At 40.4% G+C, this 24,466-nt stretch overlaps 1 protein-coding gene across 2 annotated transcripts in view; it reads left to right on the forward strand.

The window, feature by feature from the left end:
• Nucleotides 1-24,466, forward strand: part of PREX1 (phosphatidylinositol-3,4,5-trisphosphate dependent Rac exchange factor 1) — a 174,091-nt gene that overhangs the window by 115,389 nt on the left and 34,236 nt on the right. For both annotated transcript variants that reach the window (XM_075109194.1, XM_075109195.1), the window contains exons 10-16: nucleotides 246-393; nucleotides 3,538-3,638; nucleotides 8,093-8,196; nucleotides 9,399-9,448; nucleotides 13,568-13,643; nucleotides 17,517-17,589; nucleotides 18,916-19,058. In XM_075109194.1, coding sequence (XP_074965295.1) covers nucleotides 246-393; nucleotides 3,538-3,638; nucleotides 8,093-8,196; nucleotides 9,399-9,448; nucleotides 13,568-13,643; nucleotides 17,517-17,589; nucleotides 18,916-19,058 — 695 coding nt within the window. The remainder of the gene's footprint in view (nucleotides 1-245; nucleotides 394-3,537; nucleotides 3,639-8,092; nucleotides 8,197-9,398; nucleotides 9,449-13,567; nucleotides 13,644-17,516; nucleotides 17,590-18,915; nucleotides 19,059-24,466) is intronic.

Below are 24,466 nucleotides of genomic sequence, written 5' to 3' on the forward strand. Positions count from 1 at the left end.
TGATGTAACCGTAAGTTTAAAGCTACTCGTAAAAATGGAGAAGAAAAGCTGCAAGCATTTTGTTGGTGCTAAACTCACTAATGACAGTTTCGTACTCAGATAAATAAATGACCCAATTTCCCCCTTATTCAGAAAATAAGTGAGTTAATTTTTGTGTTTCTACCACTTTGTCTGTTTGGCCTCAGCTTTTGATTAGAGCAAGCACTTTATCTGATGTTAGAAGGAATTTCTGCTTTGTATTCCAGGTTTGAAACTGGGAATGGAGAGGGATGCGTATGTCATGATTGCAGAGAAAGGAGAGAAGCTGTACCAAATGATGATGAGCAAGAAAGTGAACCTTATCAAAGACAGGAGGAGAAAATTAAGTACTGTTCCCAAATGCTTTCTTGGCAAGTAAGTGGCATTTGAATTGAAAATTAAATTCATACCAATTAAAAGAACAGACTCTGGCTTTTCTGGGCATGGCATTGTGAGGTCAGATCAGATGTGCTTTGATGCAGCTTAATTGAAAAGGCCATAACCCCCATTACAGTTGTGATTTATTAAAATTAATCATTGATTTCAATGTTTTGCCATACACAGGCTGTACAGCGACAGCTCATTGTATTGTACAGTAACTCGTAACAGCTGTTTCAAATCAACAAAAGTAATAAGAAAAAATACCTTAACACCCACAAGCTCAGGGCTGTTGGTGGCCTAACCTGTATCCTCTTTTGTATACAAGCAAATGCTTACCATGTGATGTTTAAATCCAGCAGAACTGTCCAAATCTCATGGTTGAATTTAGAAGTCTTCTGTTTGTGAATGTAACAGACACAAATGAAATTTTGTGCATCAGGAGACCTGATGCATTTTTTAGAAGTATAGGGCTTTATTGGCTGGGAAAAAAACCTCTTTCACGCAGGCTAAATATTACAAAATAATTCGTAAGAATTACATATATGAGGCAGTAGAAGAGAGACTCCATGGACGAATCAGATCAGAGATTAGATATAGAAGCAGTGAGATTGTTGCGGGGAAATGTCCTGGATGGCATGCAGGGAGACACTTTAGTTGGCCTCAGAAGACTTTTCCGCGCCAGCTGTTTATGATTGAAATGATCAGCTGTGGGAGGAAAGCAGTTCTGAGAGGCAAATTAGCCATTCATTTCCCTTCCCCTGATCTCTGTAAGGGCAGTTTGCAGGCAGCATTCCTTGTGTGTACAGGGTGAGGAAACCGTAAATTGTCTTTCTGCCTGACAGAAGGCAATCTGGTGGCATAGGCTGGTGATATTTCAGCTATGAAAAAAAATTATTGGTTTTTGGAAATTTGGTTGCTTTTTTCTATCCCCCCCCCCCCCGATCTTGCTGGATTCAAATTGAAACCTTTAAGCTCTGGTTTTGGAGGCATGATGTAGCATTTCCTATTTTCCATGCAACGAGAAGTACCAGATCAGAAATTTATGTTATTCCAATGCTGATGTGTATGAGTTGGTTGTGGATTCCCTGATATTTTGCTTAGTCTCAAGTATTACCTGGGATTTCCTGCTACTCCTTTTTCTATTAAAATGTCTGTTTTCTTACATGCTCCACAATCTGTCCTGCTCATTGCCCTCAGTTTACTTGACAGCCACCTGACGCTCCAGCCGTGAGGACTTGACCTAACTTTGCCAACGGGTAACTGAGCCCAGACTGAGATACCTACAGGTATCCTGATCTCTGACAAAAGCATTATTTCTGCTGATGTTCCAGCCTTCCCCATAGAAAATAACGCTGCTGATATCTTTTCAACAGTCGCTTGTTGGTACAGCCCTAGGAAACTCAGTACAATCGAGTCATGACTTGCAGAATTTCTGTATCATTCCTGGGGCTTCCCTGAACAATGCATATTGCCTGTGACCTATCCATTTGTTCAGATATTCCTGCCTAAGGGAGTCACTAATAACTGTGCTGAGACGTACTTAGTGGTTTTCTGTTACATGCAGCTGAGAGTAACGCTAAGGCCGCAAAAAATATTTTTTCTCTTGGCCTTTGGATATCAGATAGCATCTAATAATTCAAGAGATAAAATGTGTTTTCAGAAAAAAGTATGAACTAATGCTAATATCTTCAGAAATATCCCATGCATTTATTTATACAGCTGTATATTGAACTTGAACTTATTGAGTTTATATTCTATTTCAGCTTTTAAATACTTCTAGAAACAGGTCAGAATCACTGAGAAATTGAGAATGAGCTTTTCTTAGGAGATAGAGAGTTTGGCTCATCACTACAGTACTCTGGATTTAGGACTTTTACAAAACTGCTGGTTTCCATGGGATCCCCCTGGCATAGTTGAATAGATTCTTTTTCTACACCATGACGGGTACAGAGTTGCCTCTCGGCAAACCAAAGTTTTCAGTATTGAAGTTGTTCTAAAGGCAAAATGCAAATACTACCTACAGCTTGGATGAGTCATCTCTGATAAACATGAAGAGACTAAAAATATTTCATTTAGAGCCCGCAAGTGGAGGCATGGATACTGGTTTTGATAAGCAGCAGCCTTCTGCACATTGGCAAGCACCCAAGTGGTTTATTGAACTCAGATTTCCCAAATGTTGCTCTACTTTCATATATTCCTTTTGTTCTTTGCTGTGAACTTAACACATTTCTAGTATAATCGCTAATTAACCTGGCAAACAACTCAGCCCCCTAGGGCTTTGGCAGTGCTGTATTCATGAGGCTTGCAATGTCCATTTTTCTGTACTGTTTCTGATTGAGTAACATCCTACATATCTATCCATTTTTGGCTTTTATGCTGCCCATATGTGCAGCTCTGCCCCTCACCACAGAGACGTTTGTATTCTGTGCTGCATGAGCAGACACACTTAGCACCTTTTGTCTGTAAATTAGAAGCATCGCTTATGTATCTGCCAGGTGTCAACTCCAGTAAATGACCTTAAATTAACCTGTCAGTGGGACTTGTGCTCCCTCTTACTGCTCTGTGCTTGAATTCAGTAGGTTGAATCTTCTGTCCCATGTCTTACTGCGATTCCATTAAAGCCAATGCAATTACACCACTGGGGGGGGCGGGTGAGCAGAAATCAGACCCAGTGACGAAAGGTGAGCATATGTAACTAAGTCAGACCATGAACACTGCTTGGAGGGATAGCTTGGGTAGAAGTAGCTGTTTTCTCTGCTATCTAGCTTGTTGTTTTTAAGGTCATAAATTAATCTTGCTTTCCTTTTCTCCCTTAGATGTCTGGATTGGTCAATAACATAAGGATTTCTATTGTCTTTATAGATAAGCCAAGTCTTTCCTTTTGTGTGCATGCTAATTACATAAAACTAAGGGGGACGGTGGGAAAAGTAATGGATAGGAGATCTAGATCTTTTGCAGAGCGTTTCCTTCAGAAATGTAGGAAATGAAGCAACCTAGTAGGGGTATCATCACTTACAACAGTTTTCACACTTGGTTCAAGGAGAGTCTCCTGTGAATGGCTGGTGACTTGCAGAGGCATACGTCTGCTTATATTCAGAGTGAAAAAGCTAATTCTTTCTGTTCTGCTTCCCTTTGCAGTGAGTTTGTATCATGGCTCACAGAGATTGGAGAGATAAGCAAACCAGAGGAAGGGGTCAACCTGGGACAGGCACTATTGGAAAATGGAATTATTCATCATGGTGAGTGAGCCATGCCATAAAGAAATGTCAGATTCAATTCAGATTCAGAGACTGAAGGCTCCACAGAGGGGTCTGGACAGGCTGAAGTCATTTGTATGAGATTTAACAAGGCCAAGTGCCAGGTCCTGCACAACAACCCCAGGCGACGCTCCAGGCTGGGGCAGAGGGGCTGGAAAGTGCCCGGTGGAGAAGGCCCTGGGGGTGCTGGCTGACAGCCGGCTGGGCATGAGCCAGCAGTGCCCAGGTGGCCAAGGAGGCCACCAGCCCCCGGGCTTGTGTCAGCACTGGTGTGGCCAGCAGGAGCCGGGCAGGGATGGGGCCCCTGTGCTCGGCACTGGTGAGGCCCCACCTTGAATGCTGGGCTCAGGTTTGGGCCCCTCGGGACAAGAAGGCCCTTGAGGGGCTGGAGCGTGTCCAGAGAAGGGCAGCGGGGCTGGGGCAGGGTCTGGAGCACAAGTGTGCTGGGGGGCGGCTGAGGGAGCTGGGGGAGGTTTAGCCTGGCGAAGAGGAGGCTGAGGGGGGACCTTTATTGCTCTCTACAGCTACCTAAAAGGAGGTTGTAGTGAGGTGGGGGTTGGTCTCTTCTCCGTAGTTACTAGCGATAGGATGAGATGAAATGGCCTCAAGCTGCATCAGGGGAGGTTTAGATTGGATGTTAGGAAAAATATCTTCATTGAAAGTGTGGTTGGGCATTGGAACAGGCTGCGCAGAGAGGTGGTGGAGTCACCATCCCCGGAGGTGTTAAAAAAACATGTAGACATGGCACTTCAGGGCATGGTTTAGGAGGCATGGTGGTGTTGGGCTGACGTTTGGACTTGATGATCCTAGAGGTCTTTTCCAACGTTAATGGTTCTATGATTCTATGATTTCAGTAATGGCCTGGAAATGAGGGTGGAAAACTGACTGCAGCTGTTCACATGATATTAAAATACTTTCCTGTACCATACCTGTCAAATCCTCAAAATGTTTAATGACTTTGGGAATAATGAGTAGGCAAATTTATGTCATGAAAACAGGACTTTTTGTGATCCTGAAAGTGTTTGTGCCTGCAGTTGATCGATTTTTCCACATCATCTTTGTTGTGGACTGTATCAGGCATATATTCCTTTGTACTTTGTTTGAAAATCTGTAGTTGTCAATAAATATAGCTTTCTATATGAAACGTCAGCAATGCAGAGAATAATTGAGCAGCGCTCTTTTAGAATGGAACACAGATATGAACAGAGTGAGGGTTTCCAGATGATGAGTCATTCCTTCTAATGTGACTGCTTGTCTTAAAGAAAAGAGGCGATGGAGTGTTTGTTGTGGAATTTGTTCTTTCCAGCTCACTTGGCAAGAATGACTCTCTTTAAAACAGTGATGCACCATATTCCTTCATCATACCCAGCAGATGACCTTGAAGTGTTGTGATGAGGGGTATTTTAGAGAGAAAGATAGTGCATACAAAAGTGCTGCATGACAAGATGCTTGCTTGAAAATTTTCCATGCTATCTGTGTTTCAACTAAAATAAGGTCTTTCTCCAGCTTATGTTCTTCAAATCCGGAGTTGTCTTGCTGTTTCCTATTATTTTCATATTATGTTATGCAGACAGAGGAACATAGTCATATTCTAGTTAACAGCAAATACCCCAATTTCCACTTTCAGGTGAGTTTAGCTGCAGAATGCGCATCAGAGGAATAAGGCATATAGGCCTTCAGTCACAGATGGTCTACATTTCTGTACAATCTCTTGGAAACTAATTTAAACAGGGGAGCCATTTAATTAGGCTAGTCTTGCTTTAATCTCTTGGTAACTCAGCTCCACAAACTTATCTTCAGGTGACAATGACACTGTTAAGAAATGATGTCTGTTATCTTCTTTTAATTAACACATAGAGAAATCTAATATGTGCCTTACTATGATCCTTCACGCACATATACTTCCACCCCCAGGTACCAAGACGTACTTTCAGGCACATTCAGGCTTTGAAAGGCTTTGAGCATGAGCTCAAAAGCATTGAATGCTTTTGAGTACTTGGCCCTAACTGTGGCTTTGGAGAACTGAAACACTCTGGCTTCAGTGTGTAGGGATCCAGCTTTGGATGAAGAATGCTCTTTTGCACTCACACCCTTACTTCCCTAGGTTCTGAATGTGTACGCTTGCACTGTTGGTGCAAAAAGCTCTCCTGAGACTTGTTACGTCATGATGACTGTTTACCTTGCCATAACTTTATACTTGGACACTTTCAGCAGTGTCCTTTTTCTGCAAATACCAATGTGCAGCTCAAAAAATGTTGTGTTGTTGTAGCTACTGCTCCCCTTCTTCAAACACCCTGAGTGAGATGCGTTTGGTTTGGTTTTAATGTTACCTTTAGTTAGAGTTCCTGGTGTTAGTGTCTCTAATGACAGTTATCGCTAGACATTGGAAGGTATTTGCAGCGCTGCATTTACTTAAGAAAATATCCCTTGAGATTTTGATAAATCATTAGAAATGAAAGTATCCCATCATGTGTCTCCTAATGTAGCAAGAACTTAAGCACCGTAATGAAGCCCTTACCCCTGTTCTGCATTAGGCAATATCTTTTATCTTTTGTTTTCACTTGGCATAACATGACTGTCAGGTGAAAACTGCTTATGTCTCAGCCTGCCTAAGAAGCAGGGGCACAGAATATTGCTAAATGCTGAGCTCTGTGTGTTTTATCACTCAATTTCCTCTGTATCTCCTTTAATTCTGGCTATTTTATCTGAGACTGCTGATGTGGAAGTTCTGGTACCTGTCACAGAGAGCAGAACCTGATCTGCTGTGTGCCAGACACAAAAGATGCTTTCTGCAGACTCAGTTCTCAAATGAATTTTTAAATACAAAATCCAGAGAATGCAGACACTCAAAGAAGTCAATAGCTTACACAGCTTAGACATTCCACTGTATACAAAAAGGATATACATCAGATCCTGCAAATTTTGTTTTACTCTGTGAAATTAAGGAAAAATATCGCCAATAGCAGGATCTTAATTACATATTCATAGACCAGGGTGTCCTATGTAATGAGGGAAGGCTGTACGTATTTCTGATCTCTGCCTTCTAAACAATTATCCTGTCCACTCTGCAAGGAGCAGACTGAATCTCAAACTGAGCCCTGATACTTCTGAGTCTGCCTGACCCAGTCTAATTGTCTTTAGTCATCCAGTGCAATCAGTTTTTCGGGTTAATGAAACTCATGCTAAGATGCATCTTAAGTAGTGTAAATCAATTTTTTTCTCTCAGTTCATCAAATGCTGTGTCTGCACCGTGAAATACTGCATCCAAAATATTCAGTGGTGCCCCAGCACAAAGATCTGGCCATGGTTTTGTTACATTGGCAAAGGCAGGAAAGGTGAAAGTGACTAAGCTACGCCCCCTTATCTGCTCTCTGCAGTGCTTGCTGTTCTCCAGATTTCCTCCTTCTCCTCTGCATAGTTTTAAATGGCCTCCATTAAATTAAGCTGTGAACAATGGCATTTCTATACTACACACTGTAAAATCTGGACGATACTTTATTACTTATTTTGAATTAGAACACTTAAACACTGAAAGTTGGCACTTTTTAGTTACAATTACCACTTATTTACTAATCAATGAGACAAATAATTTCGACTACTTACTACTTTGTTATCTTCAGTATGAGGGTTCCCTACCTCCGTGTTCTATTGAAATAGTTTATCTTAGAGCAGAGACAGGATAAACCTACATATAATTGGATATAGACTTCAACCCTCTTCCAGTCTGGTGCATTGGATAGATCTGCTTGAAACTGGATATGTTTTTTTAACTCTTTTCTGATTTTGGCCAACACTTCTTTTGATAAGGTTCCTTATCACAGTGAAACATCTTTTGTGTCCTTGCCTTTAAAGCCTATCAGTATGTATCACTACCTAATAAGGTTTTAACTGCCTTGCTGTAGAATGGCTGTTCTGGGTGAAAGAGCAGTCTGTCAAAAGTACTCTTTAATTTTTAGAGGGAACTCACTAGTAAATACAAGAACCATGGTAGAAGAATACCTCTACCAGTTGTAGTTCCTCCCACCAGCACGCTTCTGCAGAACTTTGGGCAACTGCAAAAATTACTTGAGTGCTATGACAACTCTTGTGGGAATTTGCAGGCACTTTGTTCAAAACTCATTGAAAAAAGTCAGACGGTCCCAATCACCTTCACAAGGACTGTTTCCAAAGCCTTACATAAATTTGATCTCGTGTACAAGGAAGATATTTCAATTTTATTGGAGCTGCAGTATTTTAGAAAACTGCTTTTCTGGGTGGAGCTATTCAGAAGTTAACATAAGCATTTATGTACACAATAAGGGGAAATTTGAAGAGCTGGGTCCCCTCTTCAGAAAATGAGATACCAGCAAATACTTAGATTTAGAGGTACCAACTGGCCTATGAAGAACATGGAAGGAGAGAAAAGACGAATTTTAATTTTCATACTGATGTTTTAGTTTCAGATAAGCACCAGTTTAAGAATGAGCAGGTGATGTACAGATTTCGCTATGATGATGGAACGTACAAGCCAAGAAGTGAATTGGAAGACATCGTGTCCAAGGTTTGTACTGTCATTCTTAGTTGGAACCTTGTGATTTGCATCAAAAGAGTTTGCTCTAGCTCTGAATGTTGTTGACCTGTTCTATATGAGATCCCTAATGCTGTTTATCTTTGTTGTATTAAGCTATCCATCACTATAAGGAGAGGAAGCAAAGCTTTCAATAAATAACAATACAGTTGTAATCAAATCCAAGACTGCTGATTACAATCCTAATATAGTAACAAAAGGTCTTGAAAGAAAACAGTAGGCCATAATACAGCATGTCTGCTGAAAATCTGGGCATTATGGTTCATGGAGATAGAAGAGATCAATATTTAACTGCCGTTCCTGATAATTGTATGTTAAGTGATTTCTGTTGATCCCATATCTGCCCATATACCTTTCAATAAATTAGATTTCCTCTTATGGAGATCAGTTCATGGGTTAATTAGGAGGAAGGATTAACGGAGAAAATGTTGGAATGGAGGTCATTAGAGATAAAAGAAAAGATTTTTTAATTTTCTGGAGGCAGGGAAAGAGGAAAGAATGTTTGACAGAGAGGATAATGGAACTGGTTTGAAAAAAAGTTCATCAATAGATAATTCCAGCTGAGTAGATGTTGTGGTTTAGCGGCAGCTCAGCCCCACACAGTCGCTCGCTCACTCCCCCACCGGTAGATGGGGGAGAGAATCAGAAGGGTAACGCTTGTGGGTTGGGGTAAGAACAGTTTAATAATTAAAATTAAAAGAAACAACAGTAGAAATGCAATGTAAAGGAGAACAACGAGAGGCGCAAAGCCCCGGGGGAGGGGGGGAGGGGAGGGGAGAGGGGGAACGAACCGCCGGAACAAACCGCACGCGCCGCAGCCCCTTGCTGCTTGCCGCCCGCCGACCCGACGCCGCGCCGCCTCCGCGCTGCCACTGCCCCCCCTCAATATATTGGCCATGGTGTCACATGGTATGGAATGAACCTGCCATTGGCCAGTCGGGGTCAGCCGCCCCCACCGTGGCCCTGCCCCCCCCACCCCCCCCCCCCACCCCGCCACGCGGCAGAGCGCGGGAAGCTGGAAAGGTAGCCAGCCCCCACAGTGAGGAGAATTAACCCCTTCTCAGCCAAAACCAGCACAGTAGAGACATCAGTGTCCAGGTTTTGCTAGCTTTAGCTAGCCAGTATTTCTTTGAAAAGGGAAAAAATGGTAATACCATTTGTCTTTCCTTCTTCAGGGTGTGAGGCTCTACTGCCGACTACACTGCCTGTATACTCCAGTGGTAAAGTAAGTTCACCTTCATAATCCCCTTGTATTTATTACCTGGCTTTGTTATAAGGATGACATGTAACTATTAATCTTTCTTCTTTCTTATTATAAACAGTAATTTTTTTGCATTTTCTTGGCTCTTTTACTGCACTTCTATCTCCACAGTTTAGATCTGTAGTTGTACTTCTGCTGGAGGATGTTGGAACTGGGTTCAGGGAGGAGAGTTGGAGTTAGAGTGAGAGAGAGAGTTAGAGAGCGAGCAGTGTTATTGGGTTCCTGACATTTGCTTCCTCTATCAGTTCATAAGAGCTGTTAGCGACACAAGTTCATTTGGTACTCTGGCATTTTCTGTGAGTTAAAGTGGGTGTGATTAATAAGCGGCTACTGATTCAGGGCAGGTTGTGCAATGTGATTGTAGCTGCGGTATTATTTGGGCTGTAGAAAATCTAAACAGATGCTAAAGTAATGTAAACAGATTCCAGCGTGGTGCTAGGATTCTTCCATTCAAAGCATCATAAACAAACAAAATCCAGTCTGAAGTGGAATAAAACCTGAATCTGTAAATTGAAAAAACCCTGGAAATTTTTGGGGAAATCTTTGGAACTTAGCTCTGTATAAATAAATGCTAAAGAACTGAGATAATCTGCAAGTGCTGATTAACTCTCTTCCCAGATCCCAGGAGATGATTTTCAGATGTTGTTGCCTTACTGTGACGTCAGATGAACATTTCTGGCCTATGATGGAAACGACCCTGAGCCATATAGGTGTTCTGTTTACGCGTTTATAATTGGAAATCAGGCATTTTCACTTAGGAGAACTTCATTTATATATACAAAAAACTGACGAGGAAGAAGAAAAACCTCTGGTGGCTGTGGCTGGAGCCCCAAATTCAATGAAACTGACCTCTTGCTCCTGAATTGTACAACAGATGTTTCACTGAGAGATGTTATTGTCATGCTAAAAGGAGCAGCAAAGATACAGTTCATCAGTCATAAATTTGCCTAACTAGATCTCTGGTTTTTTTTCCAGAATAGCCATTCTGCAATAGTACAGAATTTAGTTAGCCTGAAGGGTGCGGAGAGAGCAGGAAAACACGATGTACCCCTTAGTAAGCAAAACAGCCTCATATATGCATGTGTGTATTTGCACATACACATTTCACCCCTTAGGATGGCGGTTCACATGCAGAGTAGGAAAAGTTATAAGTGAAGCTGAAAAAATTTCACTGACCTCAGGGTACTCACAAACTGAAAGAGATGTAGTCTTGTGATTTAGGGAATCAACAAGGACAAAATAACTACCATAGGCCTGTCTTGTGGTGTTTTATCAGTGTGCTATTTTTGTAATAGAATCTGAGCTGGAGAATCTTCTCATGTCAAGATTAATCTGTGTTAGTGACAGCATGAATCTAAACTGTGTATGACCAGTGGAAAATAGCAGACCGTCAGAAGTTTTAGGATCCTTTTGGACAGACTTAACATTCTCAGTATGTTCAGGCTCTTCTTCCTGCCATTCTCTTTCGTACTCGCTCTTCCTTTTATCTCCCTGTTAGAAAACTGAATCTCCTAGGCTGTCATCCTTTCATATCTTATTATCCTGTCTTTTTGCCTCTGACAAGCCTAATGTTAGCCTAAAGGAGGTAGCTTTTAGCCAGGTTAGTTGTGCAAAGCCTGTTACTTTCTGCTGTGTCTTTGGACCACTGCTTTAACTGGCACCTTCAGACTGCTGATCCCGGCAGTCATGCTAGCATACCTCACTGGAAGCAAAGCATGCTGCTTTGGGAGATGATACATAAAAAGTGAAACATTTTGAAAAATCTTAGATGTAGAGAAGGTTCTGAATATTGATCTGATCTACTTTGGGGAATTTGGGAAGGTGGGAGAATTTGCTCACACTTACACACGTGATGGACAATACTTAAGTGCGTAGATGGGCTAGACCCTGTGAGGAACATTATATTCCTCTTGTTTCTCTGAGGCAGCAAGGTTCTGCAAAATTTCAGATACATCTATATTTGAGTGTTCACCTACAGCTCATGGATAACATTCTATGATTCATGCTCTACTCTTTTTCAGGCTAGATTGAAATGGGGGGAAAAGTCAGTGAACTAATATTGAAATATTCATCCTGACAAGCATTTAACTACAAGCAGTGAAAGCCTGGGCCTTGGACCAAGACCCTGATGCCAGCTTACTCAAAACTCTAGCTCTGTCAGCATCTGTATTAAAATGTTGGGAGTTGCTTCTCACAATCTGGAAACCCCGCTCATTAGTACTCAATATTTTAATACTTTGCTTTGTTGTTCTGACGTTTCAAAAGCACATTTTCTCAAGATAAAATTGTACCCAGAAAACTCCCACAGTTTTGTGCTGGTTTTAGCACATTACTGGAAGACAAGTTGAAAAATATGTAAGCACTATGAAGAAAGCTTTTGTTCTGAGGACGAGTATTTCTGGAAATGCTGTCATTTTTTGTTGTTGTTTTGTTTGGGGGTTTGTTTGTTTTTTTGTTTGCTTGGTTGGTTGGTCCTGTTTCCCTTTCTAATTTCTCACACCTTGCATTCTGGAAACACACAGGCGTTTCTGCTGCATCTATTTACAAAAGCCAGTCACAAGATATTGGTATCTATAGATGATTAGTAAAAGGAAAACATCAGTAGGATGAGTTCTAGATGGCGGTTTGACTTTAGATTTTTAGAAAAAAGGAAATATCAAAAGTTGTGCTGCTAATGAAAGAGATTGATTTGACAGAACTGAAGAATAAAGTCTCTCTTGAGCTGCTGTATAGATCCAGCTGGACTGTAAAACAGTCACAGGGGCTGTGAAAGTTTCCTTCCACAGTCATGCCAGTGGACCTCAAGCTTGAAATAGAAGGACCACCTCCAAGAGTGAGAAAGGCGTTAATTCTTCATAGCCATTCAGCATTTGGCCTCTCTACTGAGACTCTCAACAAGAGGGAGCCAATTAATGCAAATTAATTGTGGTAATGGCTTTTGTGATGTGGAGCTAGGAACTGGATCAAGACCACAAAACTTATTTCACACAGGCCAGTAAACAGCCTTAAAATGGAAAGAGCTTTTCATTTTCTCATGAGCTGGATTAAATCCAGTGACCTGGAGGTGAAGGGTGTTAGAGCCCAATGTCCTGAGCCGCATAGTCCTCTTATATTTGTATCAAAATTCCATAGAAATATTTTATGAAATACTTAAAACATCTATTATCTCCATGGCTCTGAGAAGAGGAATGGAAGAAAACTGCTAAATGCAGCAAATTACAATAGGGTTTCTTTTCCTTATTTCAGTGCTGCTCTCTACAAGGACTGTGTGTGAGATGGTGCAAGTTGTGTTACAAGACCTAAATACAACACTTTTTTTTTTTAAATTTACAATGGCTGAAATTATCTAATGCCATGAAAGAACACTGTGTACTCTATTTGTATCTGGCTACTCTGTGGTATTTTGCTGAAGGAAGTAAAGCCTGAACAGATGGGGAGAATCAGGAAAATCTCTCTTGACAGAGTAGGCTAAAAGGTGGTTAATTCAGTGAGCCTAAGAGAAAGGGGGCACAGAGGGAGTATGTAGGGTCACTGTAAATGAATACATTATGGGTAAAGACTAGGTAAGAACTATTTAAGTGTATAGATGGGGCTGGCACTGAGCCAATAAAAGTAAACAATGTGAGTGGATTGAGGATGGAAACTAGAAGATGACTTCCAGCCAGAGGAATGTGATTTTCAGCAGGACTGGTGGTGGTAATATTCTAGCCTGAGTTAAAGATGCAACTCAGTACATCTATCCTGGTTGCCTCTGGCAGGAGTATGAGCTCTCTGAAGATGGCTTGAAACAACATTTAGAGACATTTCAAATAACACTGCTCAGTATTGATCTGAAATATATCTTCCTAATTAAAGTTGTTAGAAAAGTTTGAAAATCAGTCCTTTCTTCTAGAGAAAAAGGGTATCTGCTTCCTATTCTTTCTCTCATTTATTTGTGGCTGGGAGTCTCGTATTTTTTCCACCTATAATTCTTCTTTTCTCAACTACATAATAGTAGGTCACAATAGTATATGTAGGTTTAGAGTGTAAAAGAAATGTTTTCCTTTTTGTCCTGGTTTTCCCTGAATTCTGTTTCTTAATTAGAGACCGTGACTACCACCTAAAGACCTACAAATCAGTCATCCCTGCAAATAAACTAGTGGATTGGCTTATTGCACAGGTAAGAAAATTTTAAGATACTGCTGTCTTTGACAAGTAGCTTAATTTTTCAGTTCCATTTACAAGGAAATAAAACACGTTTATCTAGAGAACACAACTGATCATATTCTGAGTACTTGTACTTAAAATCTTACGCTTTCTTTTATTGTTCATTTGGTGAAAACTTATTATTTGGCAGCATAAAGAGGAAGAAGGTCCTTTGTAAGCCCTAGGAGTGGTGAACTGGCTGTTCTTGGGGATCTTTTCTGTTTCTCGTGGTTTTCTGAGACATTTAAAGCAATGTTGATCGCATTTAATCTTGTACAGATGTGGTACAATTTTATTGAAAAATGAATCTAGAGTTTTACACCAACAACTACACCGTTGTCTTCAGAAATGGTAGTTGCCCCACATTTACCTTGTAATTACAGAGAAGAGCCTGTAGCTTAGGAAAATAAATATTTACCTTTGATAGTCTAAAGGGAGAGCATGCCATTTTGCTCACCATCATAGACTCAAATGCGCATTCTGGTTTCGTCTTGAATGATGGTCTGATTCACGATCACAATAAGTGCTACACTGCCAAAATAACATAAAGGGAGGCTAGTTTGAATGAGAATCAGGCCTCTGACAAGCAGGGATGTTGTCCTTCAGAAATGTTTCCTGCAATTGCATTTGACATCTTCCTATGTTAATAAGATTGATACGATTTAAGGTTGCTCTGTGCCAAATAATTGGATGAGAATGAAGTAGTCAATTGTTTTCCTGTTAAGAGCATAGAAGAGTGCGAGGATATTAGTACTGAGGTTGTCATATCAGATATATGTGATTTAATGGGGTCTTACTCATGGAAAGATGGGGGGGGGGGGAGGGGAGTCTGCTTTGGCCAAAGAAGAGAGATGTAATCGGGCTAATCTGGCCAATATAATAGCTAATCATAGAGCTGTAGGCAGCAGAAAGACTCAGATAGCAAGGTAAAACATCATCTCTTGGTCTGGAAAAGGTAGCTCATTTCCTTCCCCATTTCTCTTCATTCTGGTAGGTTAATCTTGCTGTTAGTTCTCCTGTTTACTGAATTTGATGTTAAGATTGAACCAGAACGTACTAAAGCCAGATATGGAGATATAGAAGACTCTGCAATTTATATTGTGTACATGTGTGCCAGTAGGCTGAGAACAAAGAGGAACACCGGCCTCACTTATAAACGTCAGAGCTCTTGTACTTCACAGAATCTTAGGTGCTACTGAGGGTGCGCTAAAAGACTGCACCGCCACAAAAACAGTACTTTTCTCATTTGGCGGAAGATGTATATCCAGACCCCCAGAAATTCTGTGATGACACACTACCAGTTGAATCCCTGGTTCTAAGTCTAAAAATCTTAAAATGGCAATTTCATGAAAGGTAGAATGAAAGTAAAGGGACAAATGCAAAGTAGAAACCTACTGGTAAAGTTCTTTTGCTCCAGTTGCTCTCTTATTTCTTTCAATTCATCCATCCCTCCCGCCATCCCTTTCTTCTTCGTACTGCAGTATATATTGCACCTCTGTGCATTGTATTACTTTAGGCTTCCTTCCCTCTTCATAATCTTAAAACTCTCCTTTTCCATTATATTAACAAAATATTTAAATGCGCTGTGGTTGCTGTTCTTACCTGTGTTTATCTGCTTTCTTTTCTCCTGCATGTGGGTTGTAAACAATCTAGGTCAGAGACCATCTTAATTACTGGGCTTACGCATCTCAAAACAATCAGCCATGGAGCATGATGCAGGCTTTAGACATCATATCGTTACCAGAACTAGGCAACAACAACAATAATAATAATGGTGGCAGTAGTAATAGTCATAGTGTGCTCTGGACATGATTCGTCACTATGGTACTGACTGTAAACTGTTTCTATAATTCTGCTTATTCAAATTCAGTGATTGTGTTTGAATAAACCTAAATTATCTTGTCAAAACTACTGTATCTAGTTTCACATCTAATTTCTGTATGAAAAGTTATGAGACAAGTTCTGCCAAGATTGTTGATTGTAAGTGGTTCTTTTTTCTTAAGATTTTTGTTACTGCTTTCATTGTATTTGTACAAATTGCTATATAACATCTAGAAGTACTTACAGGTGAGCTGAAGTGATCTATTCTAAGTTATATTTTATAATTAGGGAAAGCTGATTTGCTAGGGGAATGTTCTGAGGCCAAGTTAACATAATCGGGAGTAGCCAAGTCTGCTTTAGAGCCTTCCTACACAAAGGTTTTGTTGCCTAAAACAAAAGTAGATTACTAAAGGCTAAGAGAGTAACGTTAGAAGGCATTTCTCCTCCAGTTTATTTACATTTGAAAGTATGAATTAGATTTTTAAGTCCCAGCCTCTGTAAAACACACTACCCATTTATCTCATAAATTAACACAAAGTGAATGTTGAGAATTGTTGCATGACAGGATGTTGAAAATGAGGCAAGATGTATGAAGACTTGAAATTAGTTTATAATAAAAGCTAAGCTTCAGGTTTATTAAAGCTTTTTTCTAGGCTTTCCTTGTGTGATTACATAATCATGCAGTTCCTGCAGAATTGCCTTGGCCTTTTTCCTACCAAGACAACAGAATTCAGGTCTTAATTTGTAAATGTCAGGCCTTTTTTTCCTCTGAGAAAGTCTCTTCAACAAGATCCAGTAGTGCTGCTGATTGGCAAGAGCTGATCCCATTTTCTCCTGTATTTAAATAGCATCTTTACACCATAACAATGTTCTTTGCCGATATTTGCCTGGCAAATAGCTACGCCTCTCCTTAACAGCTTAACAGCTTTCCTTAACTTGAAGCAGGACTGATGATCTGCTGACAAGATCAGAGCGCTCTTGGTCTGCAAGCTGATTTGATTAAAACAAAGTCAGTATGCTATTCTGCAGTTGCTGCCTGAGCCTCAGGATATCTAGCTTTCCAGATGGAGGGGAAAAAAGAAGGTGTAATACTTGTGTAGCATACAGCTTCTAACCCAGTAGGACTAGAAGTAATACACTGAAATTGCTCCTCTGCCAGAGCAGCGGGTCCTCTACCTGATGGAATGAGCTGACCGACTGCTCTTAGTGAGATATCAGACCTCAGGTTCTTTTGTGCCCGTTTAGGTACTGAGAAGCAGGTAATCTTGCGTCAAGTGACCAGCGTTAACAATGTTTTTCATCTGGGTAAGACCAATAGTGCCTGATGATTTTTACCAGCACTATTTAGAACTTACATGTCTGCCTAAAAAGTATAACCAGCATGTTTGTAAAGTCATGCAAATTAGCAGATACACAGAGAAAACTAGGCATTTATTTTATTTAGCTGAATTGTAGATGCAAAACTTAATGCTGTCGTTTTAGGTAAATTTGCAAGTCACCTTTGGTACCTGTTTTGAAATACTACACTCAAGGCTTCAGGTAGTGAGAAACTGAAGTCTGTTTATAGGTCTGCTGTGTAAGAGAAGAATGCTACTGCAGTTTTAATCATTCTGACCTTTGGAGATCACATACACTGGGTTTACTCAGGTTTTTCTCCCTTTGGTTGAACATAGATAACATCTTTCAACTTCTCTCTCTGAGTCTTATTGTCTGTGGCTAATGGGTTTGACACTATGACTACAAATAAAGAGTCTTTACATTGAGATAATATTATGTCCCTTTGTGGGTTAAACAGCTGCTTTCCAGAATCCTGGTCTTTGTCCTCCTAGTTCCTGTAGGAGGCAAGAGATGCTATATATAGGAATGAATGGGATTTGGACAACAGGGTAGCTATTTTAATTTCTTGCTATTGTTCCTTACCAAAAGCATCCTGCTAATTTCAGAGCCCCAGGCTATGTGGTGGGGAAGGAGAATAATTCAACTTAGGAAGTTGTTTGAGGTGTAATATTTATCCTCTTGTTTCTAGGGAGACTGTCAGACTCGGGAGGAAGGTGTCGCACTGGGTGTTGGACTCTGCAATAACAGCTTCATGCATCATGGTAATGCATCAATATTACTTCCCACAGCCAATTAAAGGAGCTCTTACTTAAGTCAGATTAGCTGACTGACTGAAAAATGCCTTTTCTGTAGGCTGTGCCATACATGCTTGCATGTATACAATTGCAGGCATCCCAGCAGGTCCTTCTAAAAAGTAGTCTTCAAGCTTATACAAAACGTCTAACCCTAATACCTTCCCAAGTGAATCCCCTTGCCAATAGTTATGATGAGCCCTGAAGTGATTAGACAAGCTAGAAGGGGAATGTTTTTTTCACTGCATCTCTCTCAGAGCCATCAGACCAATGCACAAGCCAAGTACTGTCCTGAAATATCACCAAGAAATGTCAGCTACAACGTAAAATTGCTTAGTTCTTGCCACTTGGACAACAAGCACAATCTCCGAAGTGTCCAAATCTGAAGTGCCAGATTGCCAAGTTAGACATCATCCATCCTCAGTGATGCTGGTGCTAAACTGGGAAAGTAAACAAATCACATCTGTATCAGTATCAAAGAGCACATAAAAAAATCCTAGGAGTAGAACGTATTTTGTCCAATGGAACATCCAGTTGTAGTCATAAATAACATTTGCTCTTCATATTTTGAGTAGGGTTTTTGAGAGCAGATTATTATAAATAACTGATAGAGAATTTGCATAGTACTCGGTAAGACTGTAAGAATAATTGTTTCCCTATAATGGTTTTGATCTGTTTTCAGCCCATGTAAACTTTTGGCCTCTGTAGCGTGCTTTGGCAAGGAGTTCCTTTGCATAAGTAGATGTTGAATGATGAAATTCTTCAGGTTTTAAAATTTTCACTTGCTGCTTTTATTTGAAGCCCCAGGTCTCGTATTTGAAAACATGGTAAAGAACTTTGTCACACCTTCCAGAATTTTATAGATCTTATTTCCCTCTCAGTTCCTTTTTACGTTGAAAAGCCTTAGTTTATTTAGCCATCTCACTTACCTTTAAACAGCCATTTTACCCCTCTTTGCTCCTTTTTAGTTTTACCATATTAATTTTGACATGGGAAAGGAACATAAGATATTGAGTAGTATCTTTCTTCCGAGAGGATCTTCTGCATTTTATATGCATTCTACGTGCCAGGGAGGTCAAATATATCATGAGCATTATGCACTGTGAAGAAAAGTATATCCCTAAAATACGTTGGAGCTTAAAATTAGATCACTGAACAACTGACTGATAGGGATGCATCTGGTCTTTGTTCTGTAGAGACTGGGGAAATGTTTAGGGTTTCCTTTAACTTTCTTTTTTGTTTCTCTCTCTTTGTCTGTGTAAATGTATGTATGTATTTCATATATATTGTTTCCAGTCCTGGAGAAAAGTGAATTTAAGGATGAATCCTTGTATTTCCGCTTCTATGCTGATGAGGAGATGGAAGGCACCAGTTCCAAGAGCAAACAATTACGTAATGATTTCAAGCTCGTGGAAAACATCCTGGGAAAGAGTCTTCTGGTAAGAAATATGTTAATTTAAACCTTGATGTTTCTGTGAAACTGGTGTGGTTTTATACCAGAGAACGAGAAGGAAAATTATAATAGAGCAGAATTGAAATAGGGAATTGCACCTGTAGCTAGACTTTTCTTCACTGCATAAATACTAATTCTTGAGCTACTTTGCTGTAGAGCTCCAACTTCTGTAGCTCAACTTTTCTAGCTGGGCAAACCACATAGCTTATTCTAGTAGCAAGGGAAAACTGTTGCAGGGTCCCTTCTCTAGCATGTGACTGTCCTGCCCTACCTGGGAGCTTAGACTTCACAACCCACACATATACACACATGTGCAAATACAAGTAAATTTCTGCCTATTTCTGCTTGGTCTCGAGAAAAGAGGAGACTCATATGACTCTTTCATCCAGGTCACAGCCCAACCTCTTTCTATTCCCATGAAGCCCTTGAGAGAGTCTGGAAGTGAGCTTGGAGCTGAGATGTTGTCTTTGCAGGCACCATATGTTTCTCGAGTTTGCTGAGCGGGCACCACAGTGATGGTGTGGTGGAGGGAGAAAGTAATGGGCACTCCTATCTTGGGAGAGGTCTGCCATCAAGTTTGAACACAGTTTAAACACAGTTTAAACACCCTTATGTGTGAGGTAGGTTCAGATGCAAGTTAAAAGACTGATAAGAACACAGATATTTCAGGACATCATTGTCTATAGTGATATGAATATGCCCTGCATTACTGGATCAAGTATCAGCTTTACTTTGTTTATGGAAATAATTTTCAAATATATTTGTGCTTTTGCAACATTGCTGTTATCTCCACATTCCCACATCACTAAATGCCATCACAGTCCTTACTGTTCTGGCATTATTCTAATGCTGTTTGCACTTGATAGTTGGATTGATGCAAACTCTTTGTTCCGAGATCTTTGTTTACTGCCAGTGGTTCCAGGTCCATCTTTTTCTCTCTTTGAACACTGGCAGAATGTAGGGCCAGGATAAAAACTTGGGTCAGAAACTACAAAAGCAGATTTGCTGGAAAAGAACCAGAGGTCCATTCCCATTATATGGGAAAATTTTTCCTGTGGGTCACACAAACTTCACTGTCTCACTATTGTCTTGTCTCCAAGGAGACCAATCTGTGTCTGAATGGCCAGAGTTAATATTTAAAGCACCATGGCCCCTCAAAATTATTCCTCTGTGTGTCCAGTGTGAGAGATTGGAGTGTCAGGCTAATATGATTCTCCTCATGGAGAGTTGTTGGATAAAGGGAAGCGGCTAAAAGTGGCACACACTGTGGGCTTTTTTAATTGTGATTTGCAAAGCACTCGGAGATCAGTATCACGTAAGTTGGTGGGAACTGCCATTGTTCGGGTATTTTTAATTTTCTACATTATCAAGACAAAATATATTTTAATAGTAGTATTATTGTAGTTCTGAAGTGTATCAGCCTCTATCAAAATACAGTCCCATTTCAAAAAGTAAACAATCTGAAAGTAACAGCACATGCTGAATAAGAAACCTCCTACTTAAGAGGGCACAGATTTTTGTCAAATTAGTAGTACTCAGGCTGAAGTTAGGAGTTGCCCTTGTTTTCACAAATAAATTAGCAGTCCCCTGAATGTTTGTAAAGATGATCCCACAAATAGCAGTACAGTAAACGCATTACACTTATTTAAAAAAAAAAAGTTCCTGACTTCTGTGTTATTCTGTGTTTAGCAATTATGAGCAGCTGGAATCCAGAGGCTTTGCTGTCTGTGGAATGTCTCTACTTGCCTCTTCACACTCATGATAGAGCATTGATCCTTCCCATCCCCTGATCCCACCATAGGAAGTTGAATGGGATTTCCTCAGCACTGGCTTTTGAAATGTTTTCTACGGCCATGAAATCCTAGCCGTATAATGCACTGCTTCCCCCACCCCCTTCATCTAAGTTTGCTCTATCACAGGAGAGCTTGCCCTTGAAAACAGAAAAGAACAGAAGCTTTTACAAATACATCATTAGAAATGCCAAAGAAAAAAGTGCTTTCACTCTGAAAAAAAGTGCTTCAAACAAAATTTAATACTCATGTATTTGTGCAATTGTTCCTCATTGAAGGACATAAATCTTGACAAACTGAAAAAATACACAACATTCCATGCGTAGTTGAAGAGAATTTGGATTTTGGATTGACTCCAAGCATTGTGACTTGGTTACTGCAGTCTGCTGTTAACTTCTGATAAGCACCTCTACTTGCTGGCCCAAGCCAACCACAACACAAATTAAAGCTGGTAGCTTGGAGCTGAATATCAGACAAGGTTAGTTGCCTGTAGAGATGGACCTCCATCAAAGTTGCCTAAGAGGTTTAATGCACACACAGTGCTAGAGTCCCCAGAAGGCTCTAGTGCATCACTTAACCGATCTCAAAAGAAAAGCATTTCCAGCGATTTCTGAAGATGATGCCTGTGTATGTTTTACGTAGCATTCTCAAAAGATTTGTGCTGGATTGGAGATCTGGACTCTAAGTCTAAACCTTTCCAGACCTCTGATATCTCCTGCATTCTTCCAGAGTATCCCATATTTCTTACTCTCAGTAGTGTTGCGGTGGTTACAGGAGACAGTAGTTGCCATGTCCCAGTGCAGTTCACAGCCAGGGCTGTGGCATGTCCTGGAATTCAACTCATGCAGGGGCCTGAGTACTGTAGCATATTCAATGAAAGCCAATGGTTTGACCACAGAAGTCAGGGCTACCTGGGTTTTAATTGAACTTCTCGCATGAACTCACTGTGTGGTCTGAGCAAGAGCTTAAGTCACTCCATACCTCAGTTTACCATCTGAAAACTAGAATGCTAAATATCATCTATTCACAGGGCTTTGCTACTGCTGTTTCACCTAGAATAAATACATCTACAACTATGAATAAATAATAGTAATTTGTATTACTCAAATAAAGCCATGCTTGGTGCTTAATAAAAATCTCTTCTATCTTCAATCATTCCAGGAGAATGATTTGTTGTGCTTATATAAAACAACCTAATTCTGCAAAATTTCAGCAGAGAGAGAGCAAAAAAGATGTTTCCCTTTGTTCTTCATTATACTAGTGTACCACAGTCTGTTGTAGCTTAAGGATTCAAATCATTGAAAACACCGCTGGGAAGAGAGCCACTTATAAGAGCCCATCCTCTAAGGATTTATCTCATCTCCCAAGGAAACAGGCTGGCAAGCCAGTAACAAGAGGCATCTATCATCCAGGTGTATCTGGCCAGATAAGGGCTTTGAGTGGATTTGGGTACTAAAAATTACAGTGAACTCTGAAGTGAAAAAACATCTTTTAGGCTGTAAATCTTTCACTGTTCAGAATGAACAGTTCCGTTTCAGTGCTCAATTGCAAAGCTCACAAACCAGAAGAAACCTTGAGTCATATTGTATATATTAAGCCTGTTTTGCTAACATGGAAAAAGATACCTTTAAAGATAATAGTGGTGGGGTGGCTTAGATTCTGGAGCTTCCCACGGGAAAGAAATTTTGTCTTTTCAAATCTGGTTTTAGTGCCCCAGAGCTTTGGACTTTGAAAGGCTGGGGAGACTGGAACAACCTAAGAGATGAGGTGGCAGGAAGATAGCTCTCTTCAAATGAATGCTGCTAAGGGCCACAGAAACCTCATCAGTTTTGTGAAGCATTCAGACTTGACATTATTGGAGAAGTCACTGCTCCTTAAGAAACTGCTAACCAAATCAGACTGTTAAAGTGTGTCCAACAGAGGAGAGTTTATGATGGGGAGCTGTAGGGAAGGCTGTGAGAGAAGGATGCGAATCCTGGACCCTAGTTTAGGAAATGGTGGTTGATCTGCTATGCTGCCTCTTCTGCTGCTGATGTCCCCAGGAGTTTCGGCTGAGAGTTCCTGCTTCTGCGTGAACAACAGGAGCAGCCTGGGGAGGCTGCCAAGAGTAAAATGGATCCAGTTCCTTCACCACCTTCACTGGGGGAATCTTAGTGCCCATCCCAATGCCCTTTGTTTGTATGGAGTTTGAGGGATCAGCAAGTGTGGTGGGTAAACCAGACTCTATACTCTGTGCATTAAAGTCATGCTCTTATGACATTAGCATGATGCAATGCTGGAAGCTACCCCATAGCTGAGCATCAAGCTGCTTCACATCTGTCATCTTCATTCTGCTGGAAATCTGTCAAATCTCCCTTCATAGGCACTGAGCATCCGTACGCCACGAGCGTTTCCTGACTCCATAATCCTCCTCATAGAGAAAGGGGGAGAAATGGAGAGGTACCACATGCGCATTGTGACCCACATGCCAGAAATGCTTCATTAATGTAACAGGTACAGGTGTAATAGACAATTCTGTGCAGAGCTTTTCTTCTTCACGCTCTCTGCCCCCATCTCTGCCAAAATTCTTTTTGCATATGTTCTGACTACATCTGCCCTCTGGTTTTGGTTAAACATGCTTATTTCACATACGGTCTCATTTTCTTAACATGGTCGTCCTTCAATATTAAACAGTTGCTGCCTTACGTTAAAAAAACTGATTGGATTTCAAGAGCACAGAAATAATTCTTGTAGGTGGCAGGTTAGTTAATTGCATTGGACTCCTTAGGGAAGAATGGTGTTCAGCAGTGGAATTGCAAGGTATTGCTACTTTGTAATAAAGAATGAATCATAGCCTTCAAGTATTGCATATGGAGTATTATCCATAGCCTACCTTTTCATAAGCGAGTATCCCCAGTACAGGAGCGTCAGTATTCAGAATGTGAGATTTCTTTCTTTACAACGTGGTGATAAAGTTCTTAATGTTGATGCACTTGGGGCTTCTTAAAAGTATTTTGGTTCTTTCCTTTCAAACAATGCATTTTTGCAGTACTAATGAACGGAGAAAGGTAGGTTATTAAAAATTATAGCATATAAAAGATCTTCATACGTAGTAGTGGTGGCTGCACCCAAGAGGTCATGTAAGTTTGTGTAGCTGCTGGCTTCTTAAGTTTGGCAAATCAAAGCCTCCAGATTTTTAAATATCTTTTTACATATGATTTCAAAAACCAACAAAAGAAACTGAAGTCTCCTCAAATGTAAAATGAGAATAGGATGGGAGAGCTATCCTAGAAATTTTCTATTTAATCCCAAATGTGAAGTGATAAAAGTACATAATGTGTTGGGCTGAAACACCTGCAATGCTAAAAATTTAACCAGCGATATACCCATTTTTCTAATCTGTCCTTTTATTAAACGTGCATAAATAGAGTTGCTTTTGAAGATATTTTGTTAGAAATGTCTAAGAATGGCAAACTTACCTTTCAGTCTTTTTACTTTCCTGTCCATCGTTTAATCTGAATGTCATCTGATGAGGATTTTTTCCCTGAAGGTATATTATGTCATGCATTATTTTGACATGGTTGTATGGCTCCTGCAGGAAAGGATGGTTCTATTTCTTTAATAT

The sequence above is a fragment of the Phalacrocorax aristotelis genome, chromosome 13 (genome assembly GCF_949628215.1).
Source record: "Phalacrocorax aristotelis chromosome 13, bGulAri2.1, whole genome shotgun sequence".
Classification (NCBI taxonomy): Eukaryota; Metazoa; Chordata; class Aves; order Suliformes; family Phalacrocoracidae; genus Phalacrocorax; species Phalacrocorax aristotelis.